The sequence below is a fragment of the Heliangelus exortis genome, chromosome 11 (assembly GCF_036169615.1).
Source record: "Heliangelus exortis chromosome 11, bHelExo1.hap1, whole genome shotgun sequence".
Lineage (NCBI taxonomy): Eukaryota > Metazoa > Chordata > Aves > Apodiformes > Trochilidae > Heliangelus > Heliangelus exortis.
The window spans coordinates 12,794,302-12,819,782 of NC_092432.1; the positions used below are offsets into that span (position 1 = coordinate 12,794,302).

Here is a 25,481-nt window from a genome sequence, read left to right on the forward strand (position 1 = left end):
AAGAGCTTCAGTGGTGCCTCTGGAATTATAACAGACTTTTCTTGATGTTGGGCTCGATTTTTTCAGCGTCCAAACCTGGGCAGGTATCAGGATTTCTACAAACCTGTTAGGAAAGCACCCTTTAAATAATATTTGTAACCACTGATTTTTAGTCTGATTTAAAATATACCTTAAAAAGATTATTTAACAATTTCAGTGTAATGGGTGTTTAATGGTACCAGAACTTTCCCCCATAATTAATATCTGTAAAGGTTGTTTCACAGAGAAACAAGCTCTAAGGAAAATCTTTTTCCCTGTAACAGAAGTAAAAGTTGAGTATGTGCCAGATACATGATGGCATTTTTGTTTGAGCTCTTTTAGGGCAGTGTATAATGAGTGAATAGCATCTTTAGAAGATGTTTCTGAGGCAAGTTTTAGTTAAAATGGGCAACATTCTGTACTAATTAATTGCTAGTAGAACATAAAGAGTAAGAAAGACTGTTTTTGTAGTACAGTTTTGAGTGTTTAAAGGCTGGGCATCTCAGAAGAAAATTTGATAGCAAGAACGGTGAGATGAATAAACACCTATTGGTAAATATGAAAATGAAAGCTCCTTTGAGTCTAAAACAATCTTTTCCTCAGAAAGAAGCAGCAAAATTGTTTCTAGATGTGTTCTCAGACCAACTGTTGTTTTGACCTGACTGGATGCTCTGCGTCTCTCCAGTTGCTCAGAAGTAGCTGCTTCTTTCCCCAGGTGTATACACACAGCAACTTTTTTTTTTTTCTTCCCCCCTTATGATTTTCTTCCTTAATTAGTAGTTACAGGCAAATCCAAAATGCATTTTTTGGTTGGATTTTTTTGGTTTTGGTTTGGTTTTTTTGCTCAAACTCCAGAATTTTTGCACAAAATAATGTGTTTTCCTGCTGTGGAACAGTTCCCTGGAAAGCAGAATGCTTTGTTCCAAAAAGCAAAATTAAATTCTTGTTGCTGTGCCGTGGTCAGTGAGAGAAAACATTTTTACAGTGAGATTGCTGCTGGAAATTCCATGCTCTAGCAATACATGCAGCTTGTTGTGTTTGTGGATCACAAAGTGTTAAAGTGGGATAAACTGCTTTACCTGACCAGTGTGGGTGAAGTTGTTGTGTTGGGCTTGCCTAGAGGTTCTGCTTTGAGTATAGATAAATTCTGCTCAGTTCTGAAAAGTCTGTGGAGACTCAGCTGGGGGTAAAAGTTGTCCTTTTTAAAATCTGAATTCCTTCATTAGAAATTAATCCATATAAAATGTGTGAGTTTAAAAAGGTGCTTGCCTGGGGGCTTTTCCTTATGGAATCTGCCTCCAACATCACCTCCTTGACCCCTGCTGGCTTAAATTTGTTGTCCTTTAAGGTGTGCCTTGAGAATTAACTTGTTTGCTACCAGTTACTGGAGGCCAAGCCACAGCAGTGCTTGAAGACGTGTTTGAGTTTAGAATTTTGCTTAAATCCTGAAATCTAGTGTTGTCTAAAGGGAACTGTTTTATCACTGTTTTACATGGAAATGTTTGTTACTGGTTATATGTTGTTTTCCTTTTAAAGAAAAAAACCACAGACACAAAAGAGCCAATCACACAATGTTATTTTGGAACATGAACCAACAACCTGCTTCCAACTTCATTGGCATTAGCAGTAAGGAGCACCTGGAATTAGTGTATTCCACCACTTGTTTTAAGTAAATACAGTTTTTATGGTGGAACAGAAACATTCTTGCCATAGGGGCATTGGGAATGAAACCTGAAACATCCTGTCCTGAGTAGGAAGTGGTGCCCTGCACCCCACCCACGCTGAGCCTGGGTCTCTGCATTGTGGTTCTCATGGCTACTGACGTTGGTAACAACATGCCTTTTGTTTGGGCTTCTCTAGGACTGCTCTTTGGCATCTTGTTGCACTGCAAGTTAGTGGTGATCAGCGTCTTCAGCTCTTAAGGATCAGGCACTGGTTCCTGAAAGGTACTAATCATAACTGGGGAGCAAAGAATGTGAGCAGGACGTGAGCTTTATTTGTCTCTTAATTTCCTTCATAGCTTTGTAACCTCTACCTGGGAAAAGCAGCCCAGCCCACTGCAGAAATCCAGTCTGAGTCTGAGAGGTGCATCCAGCTAGGTATAGGCATGAGAGGAAAGGACCACAGCATCATGTGAGCTGCAGCATGTAAAAATAATTTGAATGTGCAGCTCCTTCCTTACTGAACTCTGTCTTGCCAGCCTCATTTGTAAGGTTTCATTACTCAGAACTTGCAGGGTACTCAGAAACGTTGTACCAGAACTACAAGGACAAATTCCATGTAAAAATCTTTCTTACAGCATGACATTGATAAACCTGTTATTAAAATGACAGGGCTGTTTGTAGCTGACAAGTGCAGGAAACATGCATTTTAGCACAATCATGTGAGTTTTCTATTACAGTCCAAAAGCAGCTTTTTTCCACCAGTGCTCCCAGATAAATTCCTCTTGCTCCACAGCCTGGCTGCCCTGAAGCCACTTTTGTTACTAGAGGAATGACTGGGCATTGGAGAATCCTGGGTTGAGTCAAATTCATTTTCTAACCATCAGTTAGTATGAGGAAGATGATACAAATAACCCAGACAATACTCTCTTCTAGAGATATATATTTGAGGTTTGCTGTTTATTTGCTGAAAATACAGATTTCAGACATCTGAGAGCCATTTTCCTTTCATGAGACCAGGCCACTCAAGATCCAGCCCAAGCAAGGTAATTAGTGGCTGTTTAATCGTATTCCTTCATATAACATAGCATGTAGAACATTTTAGATGACCAGGAAAAAAAACTTAAACCAATATTCCTTGCAACACAGTTTATTCCTGTTTTTTTCTTTATGGTATTTCAGCAAAGTTAGTTGCAAGCCCACAGAAGATACCTAGTGGCTTTCTGCAAAGAACCATTGGAGCAAAGTGGGAATTCGGACAACTAACCCAAAATGAAGGAAGTATATCAACCAAGAATTAATTTTCACTGCATAAGATGACACATTTTTACCACTGAAGTATTCCCTGTCCTCTTGTTCAGGTATTTTCAAATCAGGTTTCTGGTGTGATAAAAAAATCCCTTAGAATCCCACTGTGATATTTGCTGCTTTCCCTCTCATTCCACATTGCCTTATCTGCAACTAAGCATTTGGATATGGTGCAGGGCACTCTGGAATAAAGTTCACATCTTTCTATAAAATTGATGTTTACTCTTCTTATATTTTCCTACTCACTATGTGAGATTTGTACCACTAAATGGAGTACTATGGATCCTGTTCTCTGGCTCTGAAGGCAAATGGCACAGTGTGGCTTCCCTTCCTCCCTCCCTTTTTCCCTCCCTCCTCCAGATGGGGAGTTGTGAATTTTCTCTCCAATAACATCCCCCAGCCCAGCTTATCCCCAAAATGCTGGTTTGCACAAACCAAAATCATCCCAGGGATGGTGCTCACAGTGGGTGGCTTGAACCATTCCCTCCATCTTTTTTTTTGTTTGCTCATATGGAAGTATTCCAAGTATCTGAAGAAGTCTTACACCCTGGCAAGTAATTTGTTTAGGCATAAACTTTGTGTAGAAGGTTCTGCAGTATCTGGTAGGCCTGGCTTGGTGAAGTCAGTGCAGTGCTGGGGTGGTTGTGATGCTGGAGGAAGGGCTTGGCTATTGCAGTGGTATAGCTGACTTGAAGGCATTTCCTAATACAACAAATCTGCATTTTCTGGAAGAAAGTAACTTAATGGAAAGTTCTTTTTTTTTTTTTTTTTTTCTTTTTTTTAAGCTAGAGTTAACAAAATTAGAATTGCTTCAATTTCTGTGAACAATTTTGTTGGAAATCTTGGCAAAGGAAAAGATTTGCATCTTAAAGCACTGTAAACTCATTAAAATTCTTCTCATGGATAATTAAAGAAAACTGAATTAAAAGGAAAGTTTAGCAGTAAGCAGCTCACAGGCACTGCGACATTTCAAGCATGTTAAAATCAGAAAGAAATAGCTTTTGTAGCTGTAGTCTCCTCCTCTTGTATTACGTGTTGGGTTTTGTAACAAATAATCAGTTACTGTTGGTCTCCTCAGTGGTCCAAGAAGCTTATTTGTGCCTGAGCCCAAGTGTTCTCCAGTTTTTTGTGAGCAGCTGGAGGGGGTTTGTCAGCATGGCTAACAGTGGAGAGACTCTTCTGAAAAAAGTGCAAGATGAAAATGCAATGAATATTTATGAAAGCTCTGAAAATGGGTAACGTAGCTTGAGTATTTACTTTAACAAACCAATTTGCCAACTTTTGACAAGTTTGTCTTCTACTGCTGCAACAAGCAGCAGGAGCCTGCTCTGCCTGGTGGGGTCTCTGCTATCTAATGCAAGAGAAGATCCATCTTTTGGGGCAAGAATGAGAGAAAAGTGTCATGAGGACTCTAAATTAATTTCTTCTTTGATGTTAATTTCTAATTTGGCATTAAACCTAAGAGCATCCTTCAGTATGGACTATGTGGCTTGTGCCCTGTTTGCATATAGCAAGTTGTGTGGTGTTCATTTTGTGGCACAGGGGCTCTTGAGGCTGAGAAGTGAGCTCAGCAGAAATCCATGTACAGCAGCTCTGGCAAACTGTATACGTTCAGCTCCTGTGGCTCAGCCACTCACAGCTTAGCAAAAATATGGAATTCAAGCTGAAAATACTGCTGAACTACCAGGCTTTCATTCTTCAGTCTATTGAATGATTTAGTGGCATTTTAACCATGTAGTGAGATTACAGACATTCTCAAATAACCAGAAGGTAGCAAAGTTCAGGTAGTCAAGTTAAAAAATCAAACAGTTGTTGCTGCTGTGCCATTCCTTCAGGTGTTTTGGATGGTAAAAGCACCACTGGAAACTCTGCAAGTTCAGTGTATTACAATGCAGATAATCTACTTGGAAAGGACTTTAAAAAATACCCTAGGTGCAGCTAAGGAAGTAGCGCTCTCTTTCCTTCTGAATTTGGGGGAATAACCCCAAATTAGCCTTTGTGGTTGAGTATCTTCTTCCTGTCAAAGGAAACAGAACCAGATAACTTATATCATAGAGAAAGGAGAAGGGAACTCAGTTTTAGAAGAGTTTGGTTTGGGGTTAATATTTGCTTTTTGCATGTAAGATAACCATACTGACTGCTCTCTTCTTTCTCTCTGAGTGGAATAGAAGGGAAAAAAAAATTTTTTTCCTATTATCCCATCACTGGAACAGTATCTTCTATTAGAGAATGCTCACTACCTCTAGAGCTTTTGGAAATAACTATTTTAAAAATAGAGCAACACATCTCAGAGGATGTACTGTAACTTCTCACTACTGTAAGTCTGTCAGTATTTCTGGGTACTTATCCTGGGTACTTACCCTTATTTCTGGGTACTTATTTCTGGGTAATTATCCATTGTGAGAGCCTGAACTGTTGTTTCAGGTAAGTATCTACCTTTCAGTGAAGTTAAATCTAACTTCACATTTGTTTAGGGGACCACTTGCATGTGATGTCACTTGCAAGATTTGCTTGGTCCTACCAGGTTGGTTGTCATCATTTTTATCATAATGGTTTATTCTGTTCTGGGCTTTGTAATCCTGGGTAAGCATCGTTAGCAGCAAACTGTAGACTTAATATTTTTGGAAAAGAAAAAGTTTAAGACAGTTGAAAGCTTTTGGATTTGCTGTTGCTTCTAGAATACTAATGCAATTAGTACCAGGATCATAATTTTTTCTGTTTAATCTGTCCAAAGATCATAAAAAAGTATTTAGCTCGGGACTGATGTATGTACACATTGACTCATGGAAGTTAGGATTTTGCTATATTAGTAATAAATTTAGCACATGCTTGCTTCTACTTGTACAATGTTTAAGCATAAAAAAAAGTTCCAAGGCCTTATTTATGAAAAAAATAATAATTCTAAAAGAGAATATAAAGCCATCATGATTTGCAACCACTGCAGTTAGGAAACTTGAGCTTCCTGTATTTTGTGTCAATTTAACAGAAAGATGTTTAGCATGTGGTTTCTTTCTGAATTTATGTTGAAAAATGTCACAGAGGCTAGAACTACAAATGTTTTGATGTGTTCAAAGTCTCAGGCATAAATACTTTGCTAGTTTTTTGAAGTCAGTGCATGTTTTCCTCTTAAATAGTGTTGTCCACTTCTTGTGCAGTTAGGGAGCAAACTTTATATATATAATCTTTTATCTATGCTGGAAGTAGGATTCCAGGTAGAAAGAACTATGTAAAGAAAATAAAATCCTAGCAAAATGGAAAGAGGAAAAAACCCCAACACCTTTTATAAGGCTGAAATTGAATCAGTGTGACCTAAAAAATGAGAAAGAGATGAAATAATGAGTTCTGTGTGACCTAACTTTGCAGTATTCCTTACAAATAGCCACAGAGAGGCAGCTGCTGGAGGACTGCAGGTTCGTGTCTGGATTTTTGTTGTGCAGGGAAGAGCAGAGCCAGAAAATCCATCCCAAGGTCAGTGAAGGGTTATAGTACACTCCAACTGCTGAGTAGTGTCTTTTGGGGAGAAAATAAAAAAAGCAGGCATTGTTCCTTCCCATTCATCCACATAGTTCTCAGCTCTCTGTAAGACTGGTCTGCTCACCAAAATAAATGACCTAAGTTTTGAGACTAGTCATAACAGAAGCAAAAAGTCTTATTTTTTGCAAGTAAAGTGGCAGGTTTTACCAGAATGTGTGTGCCAAATGTGTTACGTAGCAAAAAATAGATGTTAACTTAATCTTTAATGCTTTGTTCTTTATTAAGCATTTGTGTTGCTTTTAAATATACCTTCCTGTGGGAAGAAGTTATATGAGTAATTTGAGCAAGACTGGTTTCTTGTTCCCTGTGACAAGCAAAGTGGTTTTTGAATCAGCTGACCCGTTTTGCAAGAGCAGGAACATATCTGGGCTGATTTGTGGCCCCCTTTTGAAGTCGCATGAGGGCACGAGAGCCAATTAAAACCTAAATCTAACCTGTGCTTTGAGGACAAAGGGAAATTTTAAATAGAACATTCCAATAAAGGAATGTATTATAATGTTGCCCTAATTTGAACAGAGGAGCAACCAGTAAATAAAAAGACCAGTGATGATAGACAGCAATGTCCCTGTAAAGACCCATGACCCTCTCTCTCGTGGCTCTTTACTTTGCTCCTTAATATAGGAAGCATTTTAAATGTAATACAAATCCAGGGTTTGTATGTCATTTAACCCGTGTTGGGTTTTTGTCTTATGTCCTAGAAAATATCTTCAGAATTTCTTAGGTAACAGTTCACAGCTCCTTGGAGTCTGGAAATGTAGTGTTTGTTACTTGGCTCTTGGTGTTCTGGTCAGAGATTCCTGTTCAGCTGCTGAGCAATCAGAGCTTTGGTGTTGCTTTGTTAAATCAGAGTGACTTCATTGTCTTTGGCTAGAACTCCAGGGCAGATTTGTGATTCTAAATTTATTGCCCTGTGCTCTCTCCTTCAGAGAGAGCTCCCCAGAGCTCTGTTTTAAAATGCTGGGTTCAGCACTTGGAAGATGCAGGGGAACTGGGAAAGGATTACTGATGTATGGAATCCAGATGAAGATATTTAGTTTCTGAAGTTTCTAGGCAAAGTGCCAGGATAACTAAAATTTTCAGAGCTACCCATAGATAATTTAAGCCATACTTGTGCTGCCAAAAGAATTGTCAGGTGATTACTTAGTGATTCCATCTTGAATTCAAATGCCCCAGTGAGCTGTTGAGAATACCTAACACCCAATGAAAAGTACTTTGGAATGTGCAGATGTAGACTCAAGACCAAAAGCAGCTCTAATGTAAAGTAAGGCTGGTGGAATGCATTGAGCTGTGTTGTCCTGCAGAACATGGAGAAAAAGCTTAGGGGGGGTGAAATAATTTCCCATTGTTAAAATAGAGATAAATAATCAGGGCACTTGGACACTTGATACAAAGAATACAGCTGACTGGAAGAACAATTTTTGTTTTCATCTGTGTTAATATGGATTACTGAAATAACCAGCAAAGCTGTGGGAGTTTAGAGATTAAATTTACCACATCATCTGCAGTACAAACAAGCAGTGGGAGATTCAAACAAAATATATGAAGAGTTTCTGCTTTGGAAAAAAAATGTCTGTTTTCCATTTCAGCCTCATTTGGTGTATTAAATAAGATTGATATTTACTAGTTAGAAAAGCCAATTCATCAACAGTGCTTGAGAAAAAAAAGGGGATTTGCACACCTTGCTCCTCAAGATAGACACCTGCATATTGCTAAATATTATGTTACATCTGCAAGGCAAGCAGAGAAAGGAGTTTAATTATAAGGTGGAGACTGTGTTGTAAGAAATATGTAGTAACATGGTTACTGCCACTTGAAAGGTGCCTGGTGGGTGAGCTTGGGAATGAGATGCTCAGAGAAACAGTGAGGCAGAGGAAGGAGCTGCACTGCTTTGGGTCATGGCAAAACACAGCTGAGCCTTCTTGAGAGCCATCAGGTGTGGAAAAACCTGTGAGACCATTGCCAGGGGAAGCTGAAGGGGTTGCTTTTTGGAAAAACTGTGTGACAGACAAACTGTATGTGTGCAGCAGACACTGCATCCGAGCATTCCCTCCTCATTAGCTGTGTTCTCTGTTGTGGACAGCCTGCAGGATATCTTATTTCAAAGGAAGAAAATATCCTGCATTAGCTTGTAGTAAAGTTTTGGAAGTTAAGCAGCCAGGAACTGCAGTAACCTGGTTTACCACAGCCTTAGCTTTGCACCTGGAACACACTCTTCTGCTAAAATTAGGCACTGCATCAATTTCACCTCCCCTGAAAGTATCTGAATGTGGTATCTTCAGCTGTGAACTCTTCCCATGCATTAAACCAGAAGAAAATTAATTAATAAAAATATTTTATCTGGGTGATGAACCCACACACATGGTACAGTGTTATCCAGGAACAAGGTGAGAGATGAGAAGGTGTGTGCTGTGAGAAGCCTCTCCATTAAACATACTAAGAAGTGGAGGAGGAGGTGGTGGCTTCATTGAGAATACAGGTCTGGAAGCTAAGACTGGATGAATAAATTCCTGGCCTGAGCTACCAACTGTTTTAATTGCAGAAAAATGTTTGTGTAAATGTTTTTTGGGAGCATTTTGAATGTGGTTTCTGGACTTTTAAGTACTTTGACTTGCTATAGGAAAACGAAGGGTTGTGAGTAAATCTAAAATCAAAAGTAACACCTTGTACTGAATTATGTATTAACAATATACATATACAGTTATTTGCTAAAGAGCTTTTGTTTACAGATTTATAGAAAGCAGTTTTATTTTTTAAGTTCTAATAACTTTTCTAGAGAGACAACTGGTAAACAGTTAACATCTGCAATGCTGCAGGAGCTGAATGACACTGGTCAGGAGGAGGAATACAAAAAAAAACAAAAAAAAATTGGTGTCCCTTCATTTGCCATTATGCATCATTAGTTTAAAGAATAACTTCTCCTTAAATCTCATGAGAATATGTCTGCTGCATTACAATGTTTGTATTCTGTTGGGGCAGTTCATGATCTTAGAAATTACTCTGCAGAATTAAGGCCAAAATATATTTCACCCCACAACGTAAAGTTAATAGTTTTTGAATTTAAGAGACAAGATTCTGACCTAGTTATACAGTGTGTTTGGTGGGGCCTGTTAAAGTGAGAATTACTGTAAAGCATTTTGGATCTCTGTAGCAGGCATTGGTTCATTTTTGTATTAACTATGGACTTGATAGATGCTTTTAAGTTTTATTCTCATAATTTTCACGATATTTTTAGTATTAGGAGAGAATTTAGAAGACAGCAAATATCTGACTGCATTTGACCTTGGGTATGAGATGTAAGCAAAATTCCAGTTACCAGAGGAGGAAATGTAGACCTTGTGGAAGGAAAAGCCCAAAATTCCTTGAAATTAAACCGTTATGGAAATGAGCAGGAGAGTGAGCAGCACCGTTATTCAGTGCCATTATGGTAATGGAAGAAACTTCTAATGTGTGACATTCAACAAAAGAGCACTGCTATTTCATAATGACAGAAGTAGAGAGAATTAGGTCTTAAATTTTGTTTCTGTAGTCATGATGAGGAACAATACCGTCTTCATTGGGTTCCATCAAATGCATTTAGTTAAAAACTGTAATTGCTCTGCCAGCAGTTCAGGCTGCATGGGGTGAATCAGTAGGGACTGTCAGTTACAGCAGTCATTATTCTACCACTGTAACATCAGTCACACCTCCATTACTTCCCCTAAGATGCAAAGATGAAACTCCCTGGAGTTGGTAGAAGCCAAGGCTGAATGGAAACTTTCACTTTGCTAATCAAATATAGAGAATGTTCAGATTCTTCCTTTTTAGGTTGGCCTGATGATAGAACTTCTGACTGGCACTGAGGAGTGGTGGGTGCTGCAAGTGAGCTGTGCCAGAGATTTGAGACTTGCCCCAGACCTCTGGATAAGGCAGTCAGAGCATTCTGTCAGGTGAAGGAGGGTGTGAGTACATTGAATTCAGGCAGTAAACCAGGTCTTCTTCCATGGAATAGTGCCTTAAAATTAAAGTCCAAAGTACGTGAAGAAATACTGCCATTCAAAAATCACTCCTGCTAACAGAGTTACATAGAAGCAGGTTTTTAATTCTACCTGGTCAATGTTGTGTCACATGAACTCAGTTTGTTCTAATTGCTTTGCTAAAGTGACCTCTACTGTCAAATCCTCTGTGTGTGCCTTGTAGAGGGCTTTACACAGTTTTATGTATTAACTTTGGAATCATAAACTTTTTTATTATTATTATTCAGTGAAAAAAGCAGAGGTAGAAAAGCTCTTTTTGAACTGGTATTTGTATTTGGGAACATGCTGTCCCTGCACTTACAATAAGAAGTAAGTTACACAGAATCTCAGCCTTACTAACAACTTAAGTAGCTAAAGCTGAGATTTTCAGAGCATTTCAGTCTTGCCAAACCACCACCAAATTGTAATTCCACACTGAGTTTTCTCCTTGCTGCAGGATGCTCAGTAAGCTCTTGATCAAGCAGTCCCACCAAATTCTACTCAACTTGGTGTTACTTGAACAATTCCAAACAACATTCCAACAATTGGAATGGAGCAATTGGAACAATTCCAACATAACCTTTCTTGGATCTTTACTTAATATTAAAAGGAATAACTCCTAACAAAAGCTAAAAGCAACAACATTAAAAACACATTCTTTCACTCAGGAGGGGATGGTCCTAAATAAACACCTAAATTGCTGATGGAATAGAAAATTTCCTAATTGTACTTTCAGGGCAAAAATACCTCCACTCTCAAATTGGCTGCTGGGTCCATAGAGACAAGTCCCAGCCACTGTACACAGCATTAGGAATGTCAAAGCTCCTGAAGGTATCAGATGCAGAGAGCTCCTAACATGACATTTGTGTGTTTAAGTATTATCATGGGCAAGTCCAGAAGTTTAGACCTGTTACAGGTTGATTATTTTTCTATTAAGAGATCAGAATATACACTGAACCAGTATCCTATAACAGCTGATGAGAAGAAAGCAAACTAATGAGATTTTATTCTGGGAAAAGTCATTTATGATTATGACAAGTTTTGAGTAGCTTCACAGACTTCTGATTTGTTACTGGTCAGATCTGTTTTCTTCTGAGGGCTTTTTTGCTCTTCATTTTTAGCAGGAGTAAAATTTGCTTCTCCTGTGACTAGGATTTAACTTGTTTTGTAAAATTAAGATTTAAAAAGCTTTAGTATCCAAAAAATGGTTAAAGGAAAAGATTGCACTAGATTTCTAAATATCAAATGTAGTTTTTCTTTAAAATAGGAACAGATTCAGAAACTATTAAGTCATTTGAGATGGCAAGCAAGAATATTTTCGTATTATTTCAGGTGTTTTGGTTTTATTCCCAGGCATGTCTTCCTCATCAGTCATTTTGTCCGTGCAGTCTGACTTCATCATTTCTCACACACAGCCTTACCTTCCAAAACACAGCACAATCCTCCTCTGTATTTAAATGACTCAGTTTCTCATCAGCATCTGCCTGCACCGAGCCAGTGACTATTTCCAGAGCCCAACTCTGCTTATCAGACAAGCCCTTGTTTGTTTTGTTCCATTGTGCCATTACTAGGAGAGGAAGCAGCCTGGCAGCTGCAGTTGCTGTGACTCATTTTCCTTCAGAAGCTTTGGCCACCTCCACCTCTGCTCTGAGGCAGAGATCTGCAGCAGGGTGGAAGCAAGGGATTGTCACTTCTGATGGGTGCACAGTTACAGAACCTGCTGAATTCCTGCAAAAGGGATCCTGTGTCTAATTTCATTATGAATAACGATCATAAATGATAGGACTGTCCCACAGACAGGTATTCCACACAGTGTAGTTTTTAATAGGAGATAGGAAATGCTGCCTGACATTGTCTTTGGTCCTGCAGTTTGCTTCCTGACACTGCAGCATCAAAAATGGCTTTTGAAGTGTTATTTCTTTGAAAGCTGGGAGGGGTATTGTTTGCACTGCTTTTTTTTCCCCTCTACATTTTGAGTTAATTTATTACACCATAGAGGGGAATGACTTCCTGAGCTCAGGACTTTTCTCCTGTACCTGTTGAGAGAAAATGAAGGTAATCCCAACTTGCTTTTGGCATCTGAAGGATGCTGATTCCTACCCCATTTTCTGTTAAATTAAGTCAAATAAATTAAGCATTCTGCATTCTGCTATTTATGTATAACCTGGAGTGCATTGCTTTATGCAGTCAGTAGTTTCTTGGTGCTTAGTTATAGTTTAGATTCTTGCTCACATAATCCTTTGCAGCCTACTACCTCACAGGCTTTCTGGTTTTGAATTTGTATTATCTGTGCTTTTAATTTCATCTGATTAATTTAAGCCAAGGAAGGTTAATTTGGTTCCTGTGATAATGATAATTTGTCTCCTTGTTCAAGTTTTGAGAAAATATTATTGTTATTGTTGTGGATGTTATTATTGTTATTGTAACTTCTCCTATCCTTAGAAAACCAACCAGCAACAAAAAAACCCAACCCTAACCTCACAGCTTCAACAGGTACCAAAAGGACAATTTGTGAGGAACTGTGACATTAGTACCTTAACAGTATGTTCAAGTTTAAGATGGATAAGTCATTCTTTATATTTGTACAGTTCATGGCCTCTCTGTTAAGACTCAAAATTAGCACCTTCATCATCTCCATCACCAAAATCTACTGTATGAAGCAAGAATTTCATCCTTAGACTGAAGGCATTTCCCTGTTTAACCTGATTGTAGTGGAGTTTGCAACAAAGGGGTTCTTATGTTTCTTTGAACTTTCTGATTTCTCCTGTTTGTATTTCTAAGTGCTTGAAGTGTTGTTGGTTTTTTTTTTTTTTTCCCTTGGATATATTGAATATTAATGGCAGTAGATCTACTAGTACTCCTGGGTAACTTTTTAACAGGTGTATTTTCTTTTTAGGACCCTTGAAGGTGCAGAAACTGTCTGCAGAGATTCCCTACTGCAATTTGAGGACACCCAAGGTGAAAGCATAAAGCCAGCAGGTAAGCATGTGCAAGATAATCCTTGGAAATTTTAGCTCTTTTTAGAACTTTTAAAATGTAGCTTTTGTGTCTGTTTCAGCAAGGTGTGACTGCAGATTTTGACTAACCTAAGGAGAGGCAGCCAAAACCAAAAGTAAACTGAAGGGCATCAAGGCAAGTGAAAAAATTTCAGGAACTCTCAGTAAACCTGCATTAATTCAATAGCTTCTCCCAGTTTTTGCCTGTATTTGAGACTATTACTTGATAAAAGTGAAAAATAGCCTTATCCCATGGAAAACCATACCAATTCTTGTGTTACCTTTGGCATCACAGCCTACTCTACCAGCTGCCAGTTACTGAGGATTTGGCATCCTGTGGAATAACTGGAGGCTGTAAAGAAATAGCTGTGCTTTGGTCAGTTCTGTGTTGTGTTGTAGCATATGCTTAGTCCTGTAATTTTAAACCAATTGCAGTGGTAAATTAACCTAGATGTGCTACCATGTGGCTTAAAGGAGATTTCCTAGCAGAAATTTCTGAGGTTCTTTGAACAGTTTGCAGCCCTGAGGGAGCTCCTTGTTGCCTTGGTGAGGCCACTACTAGTATCTAAGTTTCCTCATTTAAATAGGGAATATTTGTTCTATGAGGCAATGGGAGCAATGGCTGCAACTGGATTTTGAAGAAGTAAAAGCTCTGTGTAGGAATCTCACATGCAGACTTGATGTATTTATGAATGTATGCCTCTTAAAAAGACAATTCTTTGTTATATAGCAGGTTTTTTTCCTAGAATTGAACAGCTAGCCACTTGCTTTTTGTTTTTCAGCTAGCAGGAAATAGATTTGGATGGATAAATGTGGGAACTAACATCTGTTTTCAAATTTTTAGGGTTTTCATTGAAAAATTTTAGGGTATTTTATTGAACTGTTTGAAACACATAGGATCTGCAGATGATTACTGAGGCTGTGCTTCTACAGAGCACTTGCTTTTGTGCTTGTGAAGGCCCTGACCTATTTCTGTAAGGATTTCTCTGGGATGCTGGTTACTGCTGTCAGCTCTCTGCCCTGCTCCTCTCCCAGAGGTTGCTGCTGGCTGCAGTTTAGAGAAATACACGGGGCAGTGCTCAGGGAGGAATGCATATGCATTCAGCCACTCCTGCAGAGGTGCCCACAGCCTCTGGAAGAAAGGTGAGGTGAACAACAGAGGATAAAAGCCATTCCAGCTGTTCCACCATAATTTTCCTGCAAATAAAGTCACACCCCATCCATTTTAATGACAGAGTTCCTTTATTTGTGTTTAGAATTGTTTCTAAGTTGATGAATCAGGAGCTAACAATGTAAGTTAGCCTTCATCTTTTGTTTGAGTTTGGGAATCTGTGGCACTACTTGTTATCCATTTAAATGAGAAGTGGGGTTTGACTTGGGAACATCACTCAGCTATGCAGAAGCTGAGTAGCAAAGTGAGGATTGAATGTGAAAAACTTCTCCCAGGAAAAAACCTGTGGGAGGAGGAAGCTCGGTGTATGGTTTGCTGGGTCTGCTTTGTGTATGAAGAGAAAAGGAGCTCCTGATGTTTTCTAGTTGTGAAGAACTGTCTACATCATTTTGTAATTGATATGTTCTGCAAACTCAGGAGTAAATTTGTCTAATGAGGACTGCAGGTTGTTCTGGATTTTTTCCCCCATTCTTTTCCACTACTGTGTAGAAGCTCATTACTGTAGAACAGGGCAGATTTTGGTTTTTCTAATGCATATGTAAATCCAGAGTAACCTTACTACTGGCAGCAAGCACTATATTGACTTGTGTATCTCCAAGGATGATGATTTCACAGCCCAGTCCTTATTAGACTGAGTCACCTGCATTGTGAATTTGTTTTTCTTTATCTAGCAAGAATTTTCCTTGTTGCAGCTCATGTTCATTGCTTCTTGTTCTGTTGCTGTGTGCCTCTGAGAAGAATCTGTCTTCTGTTTTATAGCACCCCCTTTTCAGTCTGTGGCAGGCTTCAGTTTGATTCATTCTTTTTCTTCTCTTCTGGAGATGGAAGAAACTCAGCTGGTTTAGGGGCTTCTCATTCCCAGAAGGCTTCAAGCCCTTGACCTTGACCAGGGAGTCCCTCTCCTGGGCAATTTTTCAGGACCTACCTCTTGCACTGGGGCTTCAAAAGGTGCACATTGCTTCAGGTGCCCATTCCTGAGGACTGAGTAGGGAGAAATAATCTTGCTTGCAGCCCAGGCTGTAGTCAGCCTTTATCTCCCCCACATCATACCACTGACTTGCATTCAACTTGCCCACCATGAACCATAGGGGTCTTTCTGCTGAGCCAGCTGGCATCCAGGTTAGCCTACCATGCATGAAAGACTTAGGTTCCCCCTTGTTGAGCTCTGAGGTTTATGCTGGCCCATTCTTGTAGTTTGCTGAGGTCCCTCTGAATGGCAGCCCTGCCTTTTGCTCTCTTGGCTGCTTCCCCACATTTGGTGTCATCTTTGAAACTGATGAAGGTGCAGTCAGTTGTCTGAACCAGTAATGCAGTCATTAAACAGTATCATTCTCAGGACTAGCTCTTGAAGAATGTCATTTCTAGCTGACTGCTAACCAGACTTAGAAATGCTGACCAGTATTCTTGAAGACTAATTATCCTGCCAAAATTTTATCCACCTCCTAATCCATCTAGTCCAAACCTTCCAAGAATGCTGGGGGAGACCCTGTTTAAGACTTTGTTAAAGGTACAGCAAACAACCTGCCACTGCTCTCCCCATCTCAGAGCCAGGCAACTCACCAGGGAAGGCAGTTGGGTTGGATTCAGCAAGGCCAAAGCCAAGTCTGTCTATTCTGGCTGGTCCCAGTCACCGTGTTATAGCTGAGAACAATTTCCAGGAGAGTTTGCTCTGTAGCCTTTCCATGGACTGAGGTGAGTCTGATTGGCCCTGAGTTATCTGAGTACTCTTTCTTGGCCTTTTGGAAGGCAGGTGTGACATTTACCTTTTTCCTGTCATAAGGACCTTACCAGATTGCCATGCTTTTTCAAAGTTGAGTAGGGGCAGCCTTCTGACAACTTAGGTCTGGTCTCTCAGTGTTTCCTGTAGAGCATCTCATCTAAGCCCACTGACACTCGTGTATGTGTCCAGTTTGCATAAGTGGTCCCTACTTTGATCTCATGCTGGTCTTGTTGGTGAGGCTTCTCCCCTGCCTCTGTGCACAGAAACCTAGGAAGTCTGATCTTGCCAGAAAAGGCCAAGATGAAAAAGACAGAGAGTACATCATCCCTTTTCATCTCCTGTGGCAGTAAATTGCCCAGGATGCCCTTGCTTCTCCTTTTGGCTGCCAGGATATCTGTAGAAGCCCTTCTTGTGACTGTTGACATCTCTCACCAGATCCAGTTCCAGTTCCAGCTGAGTTTTGGCTTTCCATTCCTGCATGCCTGGGTAATGTTTCTGGAGTTACGTTTCCTCCTGATCACACCCTCCACCTCCTTCCATTTTGGTGCACCATAATCACTTTTGGAAGCGTCAGGATTGTTAGGAAGCTTGTTTTGTACTTGTCCTGCTGCACCACTCCCTCCACCTCAGTTGGTAGAGGCATTCTTTGGAGGATGTCTTAGGTCCCTGATCCACATTGAGAGAACCTTACTGAGGTGAAAAGCAGTGTACATTATTGCAATTCATCAGTGTTCCTTTTCCTCCAGTGGAAGAGGTACAAGTTTCCATGGCCTGAAATATTTGTGTGTGTTTTGGCTAATTTAAAAACATTTCCACTACGTCTTCAGTCTTTTCTGCTGGGGAGTTTGAAGTTACACGTTGATTGTGGAAAACTGATAATACAGCAAAAAACTTTCCTCCTCCCCCAGCTGTGGCGAGACCAGCTACAGGAAGCTGATTTCTGTAATTTTTTTAAAGAATCACTCTGTATGTATTCTGGCTGATAGATTTAGGTTCTCTTGTAATTCAGATGTTCTGTGCTTCGGTTTAATCTGTTCCTTGGCAGAAGGGGAAGTCTGACACAGCTGCCAAGCTCTCCAGCTGCAACCTGGATCTACTCAGCACCAGCTTTTACTGAAAAGAAGATAAGCTTTCAAGGCCCCAGACATCTTGAAATGTAAAAAAATAATAGGTGAGAGGAGGAATGATGTATTTGTGCTGTCAGCAGAATGTGATGGCATCATAGCTGTGGAATCTGGGATGATTCCTGTCCCTCAGAAATGCCTCCAGCAAAGAGCTGAATCCTGTCTCTCCTCATTAGAACAAGATGATGTTTTGCAGGAACTGGCACACAATCAAGATTCTGGTTTGTGAGTTAAATCTTGAATTGCTCTCAAGTAGAATTTAAATTACTGTTTCAGTTCCTGCTTCTCAGGGCTCAGCTATGGATTAGCACCAGAGTCACTCCCCAGCTCAGGTCATGCAGGCCATTGAGTTCTCTGTTTGTTTACCTCTCTGAAAGGTGACCTTGGTACTTTTGCATGTTATGTGGCTCTCACAGTTGTTCTCCCATAAACATTAGAATTCATTTACATTCACAAATGCTTTCTGGCTGTCAGCAGGATACTTGCAGGGTCAGGTAGTGAATAGAGAGAAGGCTTCATTCATAGGTTAGCTTTCAGCTGTAGGATTACCCTGTGTGGGTTTTTTTTTTGGTTGGTTGGTTTTTTAGCTGGTTCACAGCCTCATTCATACATTCCAGAGGTCCAGCAGCCTCAGCCAGAGTGATTATTCATTCAAAAAAAAGTTCTGGACTTGCTATTTGTTTAAAATATTTTCTGGTATTTGAGGTAGGAGACAGCTTATACCATGTCACAACTGTTCATACATGGCAATACAATAGCAATTGGCTGATAAAAATGTAAAAATTTTAATGTGTTTATATTGTGCATTATTTCAGACTTGTTAGAAAATATTTTCCTAACATGTACATTTTAAAATCAGTATTAAACGTGTCAATGGCTCACAAGTTTAGGATTGTTTGTAAAAGATCAGCTAAAATCCTTAGAAGTGTTTCTCAAGTGGTAAACAAAGTTTTTAACTCACTTTTTTCCTCCTGTAAAGTTTCTTGTTGAAAATTTAGCACTTCTGTGGGAAAACTACACAGCTAAAATCTAAAATACTTAGATGAGATGTGTTTAGAGCAATTCCTAGGGCAAGCTGCAGTACCCTCATCCTGTTAGACACTCACAGTGTTTGTGAGACTACTCTGAGACATCTCTTGCTGGAGCAGCAAAGTAGGGAATCATGGAAAATGTCCTCTGGTCAGGGAATGGCATGGGGGGAGAAAGGCAGTTGGAGGGGCTCAAAGAGTGGGAGTGAAGATTCAGCTGACAAAACAGCCCTCTTTAGGAGTAAATCTTTTCTCACAACCTTCAGCCCTTCATCTGAAGGGCAGAAGCCAAAGTCACTTACTAGTGAATGAAAATGCATTTTGGGTACTTAGTGTAGGGCTTACTGGAAGGATGAAGAAAGGGATATCCCTTGCATACATCCCCTGCAGAGAGGGAACTTCCAGGGGCATCAAGTGCTTGGAGCTGGAATGCCCCTTATTTTTTCTTCAGTCTCTGGTTGCATAATGAATACAACAGTGTGTTTAAAGGCTCTTTATTCTGATTTCCACCTTGGTTTCAGGTGGTACTGAGTTCATTCCCACCCTGGACATGGCAGTTTAACTTCCAGATGCTTGTGAGGCAGGACACTGATTAAGTTCTTTCCGAAGTTTCTCATCAGTTTGTTCAGCATTTACTCAGGTACTACTCTTCCTGAGAACAGGCCCTCTGCTCAGAATCCCTCTGCAAGCTGAGAGCAGACTATGTTGTTCATATACTGATTTTTTTACTAATTTTGTGGGACAGAATAGTTAGATCTTTAGAATTTTTTGGCTTCTGAGCTTGGTTTAGGAATATTGCTTTTCTACCTGCAAATACATGCAAGAACACACACTGAATGGGTGCTCAAGTTTATATTCCTTTGTAATACATATTTTGTATTATGGAGGGGATTTGCTGAGTCTCTGTGAAGCAGATTCTGTTCTTAACCTTTGTGATGGATCAGAAGAAACCCCATAAGAAAAAGCAAAAAGAGACCCAGGCCCTAGAAGTACAGTTTTGGTTTCTGTGCAATGATTTGATTGATTTCCACTCTTCTCTCTGGAAACTATTCCAGTACCTACTGTATGTTTGCTCTGAAAAAGTAATTATGCAACTCCTGTCATGTTGCTGTAGCAATGTTGCTAATATTTTCTGTTCCCCTGAAGAGAGGTACTCTTTGTTCAAGGGCATTTTTTATAATACATGGACAAGAATATTGCAGTTTAGCTCTGTATGCTACAATTTTTACAATTTGGTTTTCAGCAGAGCAGTCACCAACCTATTACCCAACCACACCTGTAATCCATGCACTTTGGTTTAGAAGCCAGAACATCGTACAGAGTTTTTTTGTCTGAGCTTTGGGCTGTTACTGCAGAAAATAAGCATTTGGATGAACGTGAGCTGCTGTCTCTGACAGATCTTATCTCTTGTGCTTCTCACACCAGGATTAAGTGCAGGAACAACTGCCTTGCCTTCAGCCCATGTAAAATTCTTGTGGGGTGCCCCTGTTTACACTTGGATGAAGTCTGATGATTTCTTCATAGCTACTTGTTTCCTGAACTGTCAGGATTTGTGATGCCCTTCCTCCACTGACATAAGCAAAGCTCCACACCTATGTTTTGAAAATCATTATATACAATTTACACGTGAGAAAATGAAGGCATAGGAAGATTAAGCAGCTTTATTTCTATTTATCACTGTCATTATTACTTTCTGTTCGTCAGGATGGTCAAGGGAACAAACACAAGGCTGTGAGTCAGGAATATGAATGGAACATAATGAGAGTCAAGAACATTAATCCTGGATTGACATGCATCACAGCTCTGGCTGTTCAGTCCACTTTCTGCACCAGGGCTTTTGTCCCCCTGCCTGGGAAGGGATAGAAAAGTGACATGTTTGGGTTTTTTCTCCCCAAATGCTCTGCACATGCTAGGATGTAGTGTGGGGCAGTGAAATCTTTAGAAATAGTTTCACAAAACAATGGCAGCAAACTAGATTGGTTTTAGTATTTCCAGTTTAGTAGTTACACTTTGTCAGCTGATTATGAATGAGCTTTTCTACACAGTTAAGTAATGAAAGTTTTTTTTCTGCGAGAGAAAATTGTTTTGGGGAGGTGTTTTGGTGTTTGTCTTTCAGGTGTATTTGTGAGCTTGCTGTGCCTCTGGGGATGTGTGCAGATTGCAAGGCTGACTTGAGGGAGGCTGCAAGATGGGTTATAGATTGTCAGAGGTAGTTGCCAAGCCCACTGTGAAGCAACCACAGGAATAGGACTTGGGAGGGATGTGGAGTATCTTGTACTTCTAATTCCAGCACTGCTTTTTCCAGCCACTAAAATACCAGGAAATAGTATTGATACTAACTGAGCTTTCTTTACAGTTTTTCTCTCCATAAATGATAGTAGGAGACAATCATGTTGATTAAATTGTATCAGAAACTTCTAAAAGCCATTTTGTGTTACTCTTTATTCTGACAAACCTAAGCTCTTTGGTCTGAGCTTTTCCACCAACTCTCTGTAGAATATCTATTTTATTATGTTTAAGCTATGTTTAAGCTAAAAATATTTCTTCATTTATGAAAGTAAATCTGAGGAAAAAAATGTAAAATGTCATTGTGCTATTTTGTTCAGAAACAGAGGATCTAACTCTTTTGGTATGGGAGTTCTGTGTGGTCTTCTGTGTTCCTTGGGAGAACTTGCCACAATTTTGCCAACTTGCTAACCCCTGGATTCTCTCAGGAGTTAGAGAATCATTTATACTCAGCCTGCTTCTTGCTGGGTTTGAAAGAGCCTACTAGAACCTCTGAGGCAGTCATTTCCTCTGAATGCTGGGGACTGCCCCAGACCTTGGCACCAGGGGTGAGAGCCAGGTGGGTGCTCTGTGTCTGTGCCAAGGAAGGGGAGGAAGAGGGGAAAAAGGTGGATGGTAAACAGATGGAGTGAGGAAGGAAAGAGCTGCAAAAGGGGGAAGATTTTGTGGAAGTAAGGGAAGACAGGAGGGAGGGGGGTGGGTATATGTACTAGAACACAGGGCAAGGAAAAAAACCTGAGGGAAGTTGTGGGAAAAGGGCAGGATGAAAGAGGATAGGTGGAGGGGAAAGAGGGAAGAAAGAACACTTGTATTCAAGACACAGAACAAAGTGGAAGAAATATATAATTCTTACTATGTGGAATTTTTGATAAAAGCCCCTCTCTCAGAGGTGGGAAGTGCCAGAGTTGTGCTTAGTCCTGCAATCTTTATTCAGACTTCTTGCTTTTTGGTACACAGTTTTTCTGAATGACACCTTACTAATGATGCTTTACTCTCCAGAGTCCCTGTGGACTTCCTTTGCTGATGGCAGAGTCAGACTGAGAATAGATGAATCATGTCCACAGCCTCCCATAACAGTTCATCAGATGTTCCAGGAGAGCCTAGAAAAATATGGATCCCTTAATGCACTGGCCAGCAAAAAGAATGGAAAGTGGGAGAAGATAACTTTTTCAGAGTATTATTGCCTGTCTAGGAAAGCAGCCAAGAGCTTCTTGAAGGTAGGTACAGGAAACAAAACCAATCCCTCTTTTTCCCTTTTTGTCTCCTTAAAAAACAAGACAAATGAAAAAACCCCACAAAAACAGAAAAACCAAGAGGCTTTTCCTATTAACTGAGGATCAGCAGCCATATTCTTTATTGAAATAATAGTGATGCAAATTGGTTTTGGTCAAAGAGGTAGCATTTCTTTCAAAGGAACTTAACATGAGTACAAAGCTCAGCACATAGCTTTGAGATGAGAAAGAAAGAAAGGAAAACAGAAAGAAAGAAAGGTGGAAGCAGCACTGTCCAGCATTTGGCAGGATAAAGACAAATCTTAAAATATTCTAAGCTTAGAATAACATTAGTATTCATTATGCTCTTGTTCATATTGAGAAGTTCTGTGGGGTTTGTGCCTTTCGGGACTGCAGAGCTCAACCAGACAGGAGAAGGTAGTGAGTAGTTTAGAGCATGTTAGTGGCTAATAAATACTCATTTTGCTGTGGATACCAATATAGAGATATTTGTTGACAGGTGTTGTTGATACCAAAATAATCAATAAATAGATATTTTCCATAGCTTGTGTTTGTATGTCTCTCTCATGCTTGTGTTTCTCTCCAGTGTTCTAAAATCTTACACTTGTTATTTTTAAGCTTGGTCTTGAACGATTCCACAGTGTAGCAATCCTTGGATTTAATTCTGCAGAATGGTTCATCTCAGCTGTTGGAGCTGTTTTTGCTGGGTTAGTTGATGTTTTTTTTATATAAACTTTGATTTTATGAGGAATTTCTGGATTTCTGGTTTGCTCTGGAAATGTAGCAAATCAGTACTCAGTGTCGTACCTTTGAAGTTGTGCTGCAGCTGATCAGCATGTTCAGCAACCTACTGGAGTCTCAAAGTTTTCAATATACCCAAAATAGTCTCATAAAGAGGATCCTTTTTGCTGTGGTCTCAGCTGTGACAGCTACACAGAAGCTCTTGTGCAGTATCTTGTCACTGAAATGTGTGGGAAACAGGTGAGAGCCCCAGTTTTGTATTAATGATATTTGTCTACAGCAAGATATGTTCAAGTGGATGAAGTCACAGATAAATACTAATTAGCCTGACTCCTCTGTCCTGACACCTGCTTATGCAATTTGGATTTTCTGTTGGAATTTCAGTTTGGATTTCAGCTGTTTCTGTTCCAGTGAAATTCAACTTGGTATCTGTTTGCTGTGTTAACAGAAAGAGGTCAGAAGTGGGTTTTTTACCACTTCATTCATTAATTCTCATATAGCCCCAAGTAGGTTAAAATGCTGAATCCCAGCCTATGCCATCTTCTGCTGAGTTGAGTTCAGTAATTAATTTTTGCAGTGTGCACATCTCAGAAATACTCATGAGTAGCTGAATATGTGACACATGACAGCTGTGCTGCTGTGACTTTGACATATGCTTTCAGTTCTCATCTTTATTCTCTTTTTTGATGCTAAATGCATGTATGTGTGTATGTGTATACAAATATATGTTCTAATATATACATTTGATACAGAGGAATTGTCACAGGAATATACACAACCAGTTCCCCAGAGGCCTGCCACTATGTTGCTCACGACAGCAAAACCAACATCATGGTTGTGGAAAATCAGAAACAATTGGACAAGATAATGCAGGTACTGGATGGCTTAATGGTCACTGTAAAAGCCATAATTTTCCCATTTCTCAGTTCTGCATTGGTCCCAAATACCATATCACTCACTTGATTGTGAAACCTTTCATGGGAGTGGTGTTATTTGGAAATCTTCACTGGTGGTTGAGCTCTGGGGTAGGTTGCAGCTCTCTTCTCTGCAGTGGCTCACAGCTAAGCAGTTCTGGCTCTCTCCAGCAGAGAGCTCACTGGCTGATTTACTGCATGCTCACCTGGAAAAAAACCCAGATTTTCATCCTACATTGATAATGTCACCAGCTGATTCTGCTAGGAAAAGACCACTTAAAGGGAATCAGGCAAATTTTTAAGGGCCTGCAATTTCTGCAGTGAGGATGTTAGTGTTCAGAATTTCCTCTTCCCAAAATGTCATCTTTTCCTGTGTGTAGTATTAACCATTGCTATGCTGTCATGAATGTGGAGAGAAAAATATCAATTGAAGAACTTGGGAGATTTGATTCACATACATTTCTATCTAGAAAAAGAAAAGACAGCTCTGGCCAGCACTGCTTTATCCACCTGAGGGGTTTTAGAATGTTTGTTTTTTTTTTTAACTGGAAGAACCCAAGACTGAAAAAATAACATTTAATCCATTCTAATAATGTATACATATTGGGTACCCTCAAGCCACTGCTTTTGTTTTAAAACAGATTGATCAAATCTGTTCAAAATGTGATCAGTTCAATGTGATCTAAGAGGCTCTGGGTCCTCTTAGTTCAGTGAGGTGAGTGCTCTCTGCAGGCCATGCAAAGGAGAGAAAAAGCTCCTGAGAGCAGCAACCATTGCTCTCTGCCTGTAAGCCTGCAGCTTTATAACTGTAATTATCCTTAAAATGTGCACAAGTTCCTTCCTTCCTCTAAGAAGGTACAATGTTTTTTAGTGTTACAACAGCAGTTTTTGCTGAGGGATTTTCTCTGTCTTTATTGGTTACCACAGCAGGTAGGGTCAGCCTCTAGGCTGACCTAGGCTGTTCCTTGATGTGCTCTATGGGGCATTATGAGAAGGGATGCTGGGGAGCCAGACATTTTGCTGTGTTAGTTTGTATGTTGGTTTTGTTTGTTTTTTTTTTAAATTGTTTTTAATCTTTCTACTGAAAACAGATTTTCTGGGGCAGGCTGTGTAACATCTCCTTTTTTCTCTCCTTTCTTCCTCCTCCTCCTTTTGCTGAGCTAGCTGGTTGTGAGTTCAGGGGATGATATGTGAGGGTGGAGGGAAACTGGAGGTTTCTTGTGACTGGGAAGTTTTGGCAAGTATTGTAGTGGGAAAAAATCCCACACAAGATGTGAATAATAAATAATAAAATTGTTTTTAAAAATCCAACAGATCTGGAATTGCTTGCCACACTTGAAAGCTGTTGTGCTATACAAGGACTCCATTCCAGAGAGACATCCAAATTTGTACACGGTATGTGAAGGCTGGGACAGAGTTACAGCTCAAGGGCTATTATTTATTGGATTAATTTCTACTGTGTTTAATCTGTGGAATTCTACAATTTAGTTCCTGCAAATACAATCAGAAGCATCAGCAGCTTTTTCTCTTTAATTTACCTGGATCTTCATGGTTTATACTTGCCATTTAAAATGAGAGCTGTTTTGCTTAACTGTCTGACTTGTGTCACCCAGCTTTTTATCTGACCAGTCTATCAAGTCAGTCAGAGGCTTCAGAGGAGAGTGTGTACTCTCAAACCATTGCAAATAAAAGTTGTCCACTGGTGTTGGTGAAAACTGCACTGTGGTTAGTTAACACTGGATCCAAGAGCATGAAA

At 39.8% G+C, this 25,481-nt stretch overlaps 1 protein-coding gene across 4 annotated transcripts in view; it reads left to right on the plus strand.

Moving 5' to 3' along the window:
* ACSBG1 (acyl-CoA synthetase bubblegum family member 1) overlaps positions 1-25,481 on the plus strand; it is a 41,121-nt gene that overhangs the window by 2,570 nt on the left and 13,070 nt on the right. For 3 of the 4 annotated variants that reach the window (XM_071754660.1, XM_071754661.1, XM_071754662.1), the window contains exons 1-6: positions 3,917-4,222; positions 13,410-13,492; positions 21,838-22,055; positions 22,689-22,777; positions 23,564-23,684; positions 25,040-25,120. In XM_071754660.1, the coding sequence (XP_071610761.1) occupies positions 3,963-4,222; positions 13,410-13,492; positions 21,838-22,055; positions 22,689-22,777; positions 23,564-23,684; positions 25,040-25,120 (852 nt within the window). In that variant the 5' untranslated portion in view covers positions 3,917-3,962. Of the gene's footprint in view, positions 1-3,916; positions 4,223-13,409; positions 13,493-21,837; positions 22,056-22,688; positions 22,778-23,563; positions 23,685-25,039; positions 25,121-25,481 lie in introns of those variants that run through there. The other variant, XM_071754663.1, reaches the window with a different exon arrangement.